The sequence below is a fragment of the Chrysochloris asiatica genome, unplaced genomic scaffold (genome assembly GCF_000296735.1).
Source record: "Chrysochloris asiatica unplaced genomic scaffold, ChrAsi1.0 scaffold00215, whole genome shotgun sequence".
In the NCBI taxonomy this organism is placed as follows: domain Eukaryota; kingdom Metazoa; phylum Chordata; class Mammalia; order Afrosoricida; family Chrysochloridae; genus Chrysochloris; species Chrysochloris asiatica.
The window spans coordinates 2,912,304-2,922,349 of record NW_006408733.1 but is presented as its reverse complement, the minus strand read 5'-3'; the positions used below and the strand labels follow the sequence as shown (position 1 = coordinate 2,922,349).

Below are 10,046 nucleotides of genomic sequence, written 5' to 3'. Positions count from 1 at the left end.
GCCATGCCACTGACTCTGGGCCCAAGAGTCCCCAGGTCTTTTCACACTGCTTGCCAACCAGGTCCCCAACTGGGTCCACAGAAGCCCACTGAACATTGTAAGGCTTCGCTTGCCGCTTCATTGCTGCTTTTACCCCACTTCCCCCTATCGATTATGGTGTGTGTTCACCAATCAGAGCGTGTATTTCCATTGAGTCTTAGTCTTGGAAGGGGGTATGCGTTGAGAGGACCCGACCACTTGCCTTGATGTTTCCTAGGGAAGCAATTTGTTTGTTCTTGTAACAGTCCATCTTCCTCTATTGTTTTGTATCTTTCATTTCCTTTTGATGCTTTCTGCATCGTTCAATAATTTGCCCAGAGAATCCTTCAATAATGCAAGTTGAGGCTTGAATTTTTCTTCAGTTCCCTCAGCTTGAGAAATACTGAATGAGTTCTTCCCTTTTCGTTTTCTAACTCCAGATTTTTGCACATTTCATTATAATGTTTGACTTTGTTGTTTTGGCTGCCCTTGGAAATTTTCTGTTTAGCTATTTTACCTCCTCATTTCCTCCATTTGCTTTAGCATCTCTACACTCGAGAGCAAGTTTCAGAATCTCTTCTGACATCCATTTTGGTCATTTCCTTCTTTCTTGTCTTCTTATTGACCTATGATGCTCTTGAAGTCATTCTACAACTCTTCTGATGTTTGGTCTTTATTATCTAATGTATCAGATGATCTCAAAATTCAGGTGAGATATATTCAGGGTTATATTTTGGGGCTCATGGACTTGTTTTCATTTTCTTCAGCTTCAGTCTCAATGTTCATATGAGCAATCTGCCAAAGTAGTCACCCTAAAAACTGGCAAATTTGATAATCTAGATTTTCCTTAAAGTATACTATGTTTTTTCTAACTGGATAATAGCAAACAATATTTCAGCTGTCTAAGAAGTAGTTGATTTCTAATGTACTTTTCCACAAACTTAATTATTTCATAAACTAAATAAGCTTGTGTATTTGCTTAAATGATGGTTAATTTAGGAACGTGAACTAAGCAAGGCTGAGAAAAACAGCAATGTGGAAACCCTAAAAACAGAAGTAATAAGCCTTCAAAATGAGAAAACAAACCTAGACAGGACCTTGCGTAAATTGGACCAGGAGATGGAGCAGTTAAACCATCATAACACAACACGTACCCAGATGGAGATGCTGACCAAAGATAAAGTATGATTTTTCTTTTTTATGCTTTTAGTTTTGTTTTTTAAGCTTAGAGCTTTAATCAGTTTATAATTAATTTTTGTTCTTATATACTGTGGAGATGTTAGACTTTTTTAAAAGGTCTTTTTTACCTACAGGCTGACAAAGATGAACAAATCAGAAAATTAAAATCTAGGCACAGTGATGAATTAACTTCATTGTTGGGGTATTTTCCAAACAAAAAACAGCTTGAAGACTGGCTTCACAGTAAATCAAAAGAAATAAATCACACCAGGGACAGACTTGCCAAATTAAAGTAAGTAGTTGCAACATTTTGAGATATAGTTGTTGTTGTTAGGTGCCACCAAGTCATTTCTGACTTGCAGTAACTGCCTGTACAACAGAACCAAACATTGTCCGGTACTACACCATCCTCACAACTGTTGACTAGATCTGAGCCCACTATTGCAGCCTTGGTGTCAATCCATCTATTTCTTCTTCTTTTTTTTTTAATCTATCTCTCTTTTACTGACCCTCTGCTTTACCAAGCTGGTGATCTTCTCTAGGAACTAGTCCCACCTGACAACATGTCCAGCATATTTAAGATGAAGTCTTGCTTTCATTATTTCTAAGGAGCTCTGGTAGCGTAGTGGTTACAAGTTAGGCTGCTAACCTCAAGGTCAGCAGTTCGAAACTACCAGTGTTTATTAGGGAGAAGGATGAGGCTTTCTGCTCTCATAAAGATTTGATAGCCTGGGAACTGACTCCGTGGAACACCATAGCCAAGGAGCATCTGGCTGTATTTCTTCCAAGACAGATTTGTATGTTCTTCTGATAGTCCATTGTTTTTGTTGTTGCTAAGTGCCGTCTAGTTGGTTTTGATTCATAGTGACCCTGTATAGGGTTTCCAAGGAGCAACTATTGGATTTCAACTGCTGACTTTGTGGTACATAGTCCAGTGCTGATCCTACAGCACCACACCAGGAGTCCAGTATCCTTTACCAACACCATAATTCAAAGACCTCAATTCTTTTGTGTTCCTTACTCATTGTTGAGCTTTCATGTGCATGCGAGGCACTTGAAAATAATATGATTTGCGTCAAACACATCTTAATCCTCAAAGTGGTATCTTTGCTTATTAATACGTTAAAGAAGTCTTTTGCAACAGATTTTCCCAATGCAATACATAGTTTGATTTATTGTGTGCTGCTTCCATGGATGCTGATTGGGTAGCCAAGTAAAATGAAATCATTGACAACTTCAGTCTTTTCTCCGTTTATGTGATGTTGCTTATTAGTCCAGTTGTAAGGATTTTTGTTTTCTTAATATGGAGGTATAATCCTTACTAGAGATTGTAGTCTTTGATATTTATCAGTAAGTGCTTCTAGTCCTCTTTGCTTTCCGCAAGCAGGGTTGTGTCATTTGATACCACAAGTTGTTAATAAGTTTTCCTCCAGTTCTGATGCTATATTCTTTATATAGTCCATCTTCTCAGATTATTTGCTTAGTGTACAGATTGAATGAGTATGGTGAAAAGATAACCCTGATGCACCTTTCTTGGTTTTACATCATCCCTTATTCTGTTCAAACAGCGTCCTCTTGGTCTGTGTGTTGTTTCTATATTTTTTGCAGTGTTATGCATACTTTATTATGATCCACACATTTTAATGCCTCTAATAACTCATAGGTAAATATGTTTTTGGAGATGTAATTTAAATTTCTTATTTTGTGAATTCATTTTTGTTATTGTCATGAAATAGGTATGTCTTATGATTTGACTTTAAATCTCTTCTACTTTTCAAGTTAAGTAAAATGGTAATGGGTAATGATTTAGCTCTCTTGTCATTTGAAAGTTTACAGACCTAAGTGTTGGTGGTTGTGGTTGTATGCCTTTGAGTTGGTTCTGACTCATAGTGACACCTGTATAGGACTTCCAAAGCTGTATGTTTTCACAGAAGCAGAAAGGAATGACTGGTATATTTGAACTGCTGACCTTTGAGTTAACAGCCCAGTTCATAATCCACTTTGAGCTAAGTAAGAGGATTAAAATTGTCTTTTCATTTCTGTGAGTAATCTTTATAAAAAGTGATTATTTTTTCTCTAATGCTACTTTAAGTTTTGGTTGCATTGTTGTTGCTGTTGTTAGGTGACGACAAGTCTTTTCTGACTCATAGTGACTCTGTATAGGGTTTCTGAGGCTGTAACTTCTTATGGTAGCAGAAAGCCTTATCTGTCTCCCTCGGAGTAGCTCGTGGGTTTGAACTTATGACCTTGAGGTTAGCAGTACACTGCTTATCCTGTAGCACCTAGTGCTCTAAAAGTTGCATAAAAGGATAAAAAATTCTATACCGATTGTTGAGCATATCAGGTTTGGCTTTGATCAGGTTAAACTTGCATTTCTTAGGGACATGTCTGTCAAGGAGTACAATGTTGGAGTTTGAAGTTTAGGAGATTGGGAGTTGTTGCTTTATAAATTACAGTGGAAGGCATTGATATAGGCTATGTCACCTTTAGGATAGTATGCAAAAAGAGAAGGGGTTATAGTCAAGTTCCTGGTAAACCTCAACATTTAAAATCTTTGCAGGCAAAACAGGAGCAATGAAGGGACCCTGGGTATCAGCAAGACAGGAGTGGTGTCTAGGGCACCTTGGGAAGATAGTCCTTCAATGATGGCATCAAGAATGTTTGGTTCTGTAAGAGGCTGAATAAGATGCACACTGCACTTGGCACGTAGGTCATTGGTGACCTTGATGAGAGAGTGTTCAGTGGTGACTAGGATGGTGAAAGTATTGTCTACATCAGTTAATTTCTTCTAAATTTTTACTGTGACTCACAGTGGAAAATATCATAATGAAGAGTACGTGCATTCACACACAGACACATTTATCTGAAACAAATTTCTCAAAGTAGTACCTATCCTAACTATGTACAGTCTACTATAGTGTGTTCCTTTCTGTTTCATTTTATAAAAGAGTACATTACATTGACTGTTGCTTCATAAAACTGCAAGTTGAAAAGCTGTAATCTGCATGGCCATTGCAGTTGGCTAGAGTAAGGTTTCAGAGTTGGAATGGAGATAAATTGTACTTGTGTGCAAAGTCATTGGTGAATGAGAGGGAATGAGTGATCAGGAGGTAAGTAGATGACAGACAGCAACAAGGAGGAGGCAAAAAACAAAAAAGGTCTTTTTAGGAAGGTGGTTGTTATTATTATTAAGCGCTGTCAAGTCTGTTCCGACTCGTAGCAAGCCTTATAGGGTTTCTGAGGAGCGTCTGGTGAGTTTGAACTGCCGACCTTGCAATTCAAACCAACTTTGTGGAGCAGTGCTTATCCTACAGTGTCACAACAAAACTCCTATAAGAGGTAGGGAAGTACTATTGTGAAAGGGACCAGAGAGTTCTCAGAGAATATTCTCATGTTTTTTCTCCAGTAGACCCAGCAAGCATCTTTTCTTTGCCAAGGTTCTGAGGCCTTAAGACCGTGAACTCCCAGAGACCAGGCAGAATTTTGCTTCTACACTAATTTCTGGGAGCAGGCCTATGACTAGGGTTGGCAGCTGAGTCAGTGTCCAGGGGGAGAGTTAAGATGGAAGTGGACTATTGCTATGACTTCTAAAAGAGTATTTGACCATAGCAAATCCTTGTAATATGTGTTGGCAGAATTTGTCCTGTTTCTACCTATTCAAACATTTCAAACTAATTTTTCCTATTTTAAAATTATAATTCATCTTTATTCTTATTTTAGCAAAGAACTTGCTTCAGCTGAGCAAAATAAAAATCATATAAACAATGAGCTTAAAAAAAAGGAAGAACAGTTATCTGGTTATGAAGACAAGCTGTTTGATGTTTGTGGTAGCCAGGATTTTGAAAGTGATTTAGACAGGCTTAAAGAGGAAATTGAAAAATCCTCAAAGCAGCGAGGTAAGTTACCCACTTTATATTGCCAAAACGCTTTGTTTTGACATGCGTGAATATTCATTCTTAGGTTAACTTGGTTCGATGGAGTTTTAAGAACCTGCTGTGAGAGCTAGATGGCTTGAGATCCACTATTGGCTACACAATTTACTGTGTGACTTTGGACAAATTATTGAACCCTTCCTATACTTCAGTCATCGTGTGTAAGATGAGGACACTATTATTTAGTTCCTGGATGGTACAGACAGTTAGTGTGCTCTGCTGCTTAATTGAAAGGTTGCAGGTTCCAGTCCACCAGTAGGCACCTTGGAAGAAAGGTCTGGTGATTTCTGAAAAAGGAGCTATTGAGAACTATATGGAGCACAGTTCTACTGGGACACATATGGATCACCATGAGTTAGAATCAACTTGATGGCAGTTAGTTCGATTTTCAAGGCACTGTTGTTAAAGTGCCGTCAAGGTGGCTTCCACTCATAGTGACTCTATGTACAACAAAAGGAAATACTGCCTGATTTTGTGCCATCCTCATAATTGTTGTTATGTTTGATAATTATTGCTGATGCCACTGTGTCAGTCCATCTTGTTGAGAGTTTTCTTTTTGGCTGACGATATGTCCCTCCTGATAACATGTCCAAAGTACAATCGACAAGTCTCACCATCCTCACTTCTAAGGAACGAACATTCTGGCTGTACTTCTAAGACAGATGTGTTTGCTCCTTTGGCAGTTCATGGTACTTCCAATATTTTTCACCAACACCACAGTTCAAATGCATTGATTCTTCTATGGTCTTCTTTATTCATTGTCCAACTTTAACATGCATATGAGATTATTCAAAGTGCCATGGCTTGGGTCAGGCACACTTTAGTACTCAAACTGATACCTTTCATCTTTTAGACTTTAAAGAAGTCTTTTGCAGCACATTTGCCTAATGCAGTCTTGACTGCTACTTCCATGAGTGTTGATTGTGGATCCAAGCAAAATGAGGTCTTTGACCACTTCTATGTTTTTCTCCATTTATCATGCATGATGTTATTTTTTGTGAAGATTTTCATTCAAGGCACTAGGGAGGAATAAATGAGATTATAGGAGTAAAACCCTTTAAACAATACTGGCACATTGTAATTTCTCAGATGCTGAATTCTGTTAACTTTATGTGCGTTAGTAAAAAAATAATTTGTACAATGTGAGCATGTTATACCTTTTGGAAGAAGATTTAAGTATCAGAGAACTTTGGCTTCTTTTATAATGTGCTTATAAAGCAAGAATAATAGTCATATGTTTATAGATGATGTAACCATATTTCTAAATTTTATATTCTCACTGCGAGTGTATTTATTTTCTTAAAATAGCTATGTTAGCGGGAGCCACAGCAGTTTATTCCCAATTCATTACTCAGCTAACAGATGAAAACCAGTCATGTTGCCCTGTCTGTCAAAGAGTTTTTCAGACAGAGGCTGACTTACAAGAAGTCATCAGTGATTTGCAATCCAAGCTGCGACTTGCTCCAGATAAACTTAAATCAACAGAATCCGAGCTAAAGAAAAAAGAAAGGCGACGTGATGAAATGTTGGGGCTTGTGCCCATGAGGTGAGAATTTGTGGCTATGGTAGGTTTTCTGTAGGGGTGTACTGAATAAATAAAATTAAAGTCACGATTCAGAGCCAATGTGCACTATCTTACACTGTTTATTATGTGATAGGAAGAAATGACTATTTTTCTTTAGAGGCAAGCTGATTTTGAAAACTAGGAATGGGGCTTTGTTCATTTGTTTAATTCCTGAGACTGATCTTGAGAGCATACATTTTGACATTTAGAACATGGCATGTCCCTTCCAGACTTAGGTGTGCTGATCGTTATCACTTCTAAGCCTAGCAAAAGAATTAAAGTGCTGCAAAGCTGTCCCAAAAGATAACTTTTAAACTATACTTTTAATGTCTTTCCCCTTTCAAAAGTAATGGATCATAGATGATTATTGTTTATGTGTTGTTCACTCATTTGTTCAAGAAATTCAGATGATGGTGTATTGATAAAGGTGTATTTGTAAATGAAATCAAACAGGAAGTACGTAATGATTGCCTTGGTGTCTCCTAGAACAGAGAGCACAAGGCTGGTCACAGAGACCAAAAAACATGACCTTCAAGCAGCTGATGGTATGCTAAGGAGACAGGCTTTCAGAATTAGACATTCGGAAAACTAAGCATAATAAATTGTTTAGTTGGTTCAAACAAACCTTTAAGAGGAAAGAGGCCAGTGGACTACAGAATGAGAAAAAGACTGAGAACAAAGGAGAAGGGGGAATAAAAAGCATAGAGAAGCAGGAAAGAGAAGAGAAAATCCAATCAGTGTGTGCAAAAGGAAAGGGAGCAGGACGTATTCTACAGAAGAAATGTTACCTGGAGTCTGTCTGGAGTCTGTCTGGGTCAGTTCTTTGTAGGGATTGATTCTCATAAGTTCGGAGGAGAGAGCCACATTATGTTGAGGCCAACTTACAGCTCACTCTGGCAGATAATGAGGAGTTATCCTAAGTGATTTGATAAAAGATATATTTTAGGAGGATTAACTTTAGTGGATTAGGGAGAGAACAAATCTGGAAGCAGAAAAACTGGGGAGTATGTTGTCCTGGAAAACCAGTGGAAATCCCAGGTTCTAAGAAGAAGTGTTTTGTGGTTGTCAGCTTCCTAGAAGGCTCCCAATCATCCTTCCTCCATGGTACTTACATTCTTACATAGTGTCCTCCCACATTGTTTCAAGATTGATCTTTATAACCAGTAGAATACTACAGAAATGACAGCATGTCCCTTCCAAACCTGTAAGGTACGGTTCACTTCCCTTCCCCTCTCTTCTTCCTCTCTCCCCCTTCTCTGCCTCCTTCCTCTCCCACAAATGAATTAATAATAGGCTTTTTATTTTATTTTTTTTAAGTGGATAAGCAATGGTCTTAGTGTGCAGACTGATTTTTAATTCTAACTCACTGGTGACTTTAAGCATGTCACTTAACTCATCTAGGCCTTAGTTTCCCCCATGTAAAGTAAGGAAGTTGATTTAGATGATCGTTTAACTTCCTTCTAACTATGGTTGTAATTATAGATCACTACCGCTGTAGATCCCCTTGGGTCACTATCAGAGATAGTATACAAGTCTACTTATGAAAGTCACTCAGAGGAGTGTTACTGTTGGGGAAGAGGGTTAAGGTACTAAAGGATGCTAACATTTATCAATGGACTATTTGTCTTTCCACCTGTGCAGTATACCCTTGATGCCAACACTATCTTGAGAATGGTTCATTTAACTAATATTTCTTAAATAGTAATTTTGCTGGGGTGTTGCACTGTGGATTAATTCGCTGGATGGCAAAGTTGGTTTGAACCGCAAGGTCGGCGGTTTAAGCTTACCGGCCACATCTTGGAAACCCTATACAGGGTCACTGTGGGTTGAAACCGACTTGACAGCACTTAACAACAACAATGTCTGCTGCGGTGCTTGTAATACAGCAGTAAACAAAGTAGACAGTATGCTTTCATGCTTCAATGGTGGCTGGGGCAAGGTAACAAAAAATAAACACATAGTATGTCAAATGACCACTCGTCTGTCTGTTTGTTGTACTGTGGTGGCTTGTGAGTTGCTGTGATTCTGGAAGTTATGCCACCAGTATTTTAAATACCAGCAGGGTCACTCATGGTGGACAGGTTTTAGATGAGCTTATAGATGAAGACAGACTAGGAAGAAGTCTATACTTCTGAATATTTAGTCACTGAAAATCTTATGAATAGCAGAGAAACACTGTCAGATATAGTGCCTGAAAATGAGCCCCTCAGGTTGGAAGATACTCAGAATGCAACTGGGGAAGAGATGCCTCCTGAAAGTAGAGTTGACCGTGATGATGTGAATGAAGTAAAGCCCATGGGAGAAAAGACCTTCATTTGCTGATGCGGCACAACTCAAAATGAAGAGAAACAGCTGTAAACATCCATTGAAAATCGGAACGTGGAATGTACACAGTATGAATCTGGGAAAATTAGAAGTTATCAAAAATGAAATGGAATGCATAAACATCAATATCTTGGGCATTAGTGAGCTGAAATGGACTGGTAGTGGCCATTTTGAATCTGATGACCACATGTTTTACTATTCTTGGAATGAAAAACTAAAGAGGAGTGGTGTTGCATTAATTGTTAAAAAGAACATATCCAGATAAGTCATGAGGTACAACACTGTCTGTGATAGGATACTATTCATGTGCCTACAGGGAAGCCCAGTTAATAACCACTATTATTCAAATTTATGTACCAACCACTAAAGCCAGTGAGGATGAAATAGAAGAATTTTACCACCTACTTCAATCTGAAATAGATCAAACATGCAAACAAGATGTATTGATCATTAGTGGTGATTAGAATGCAAAGAATTGAAACAAAGAGGAAGGATCAGTAGTTGGAAAATATGGGCTAGGTGATAGAAATGATGCTGGAGATTGCATGATAGAATTCTGCAAAATCAATGATTTGTTCATTTCAATTACCTTCTTTAGCATAAGAGACAGCTCTACACATGGATTTCGCCAGATGGAATACTTAGAAATCAAATTGACTACATTTGAGAAAAGAGACGGAAAAGTTCCATATATCATCAGTCAAAACAAGGCCAGGGACAGATTGTGTAACAGACCAGCAATTGCTCATATGCAGGTTCAAACTGAAGCTAAAAATGAAAACATGTCCATGAGAGCCAAAATGTGACCTTGAATCTATCCCACCTGAATTTAGAGATCATCTGAGGAACAGATTTGATACATTAAATACTAAAGGCCAAAGACCAGAAGAGTTGTGGGATCACATCAAGAACATTATACAGGAAGAAAACAAAAAGTCATTGAGAAGACAAGAAAGAAGGAAAAGGTCCAAATGGATGTCAGAGGAGACACTGAAACTTACTCTCCAGCATAGAGAGGCTAAAGCAAA

General features: G+C 38.2%; 1 protein-coding gene across 1 annotated transcript in view; it reads left to right on the top strand.

The window, feature by feature from the left end:
• The window catches only part of RAD50 (RAD50 homolog (S. cerevisiae)), a 112,985-nt gene that overhangs the window by 38,719 nt on the left and 64,220 nt on the right, over positions 1 to 10,046 (top strand). Inside the window, exons 10-13 of the mRNA XM_006872920.1 lie at positions 1,018 to 1,200; positions 1,332 to 1,489; positions 4,918 to 5,093; positions 6,438 to 6,675. Coding sequence (XP_006872982.1) covers positions 1,018 to 1,200; positions 1,332 to 1,489; positions 4,918 to 5,093; positions 6,438 to 6,675 — 755 coding nt within the window. The remainder of the gene's footprint in view (positions 1 to 1,017; positions 1,201 to 1,331; positions 1,490 to 4,917; positions 5,094 to 6,437; positions 6,676 to 10,046) is intronic.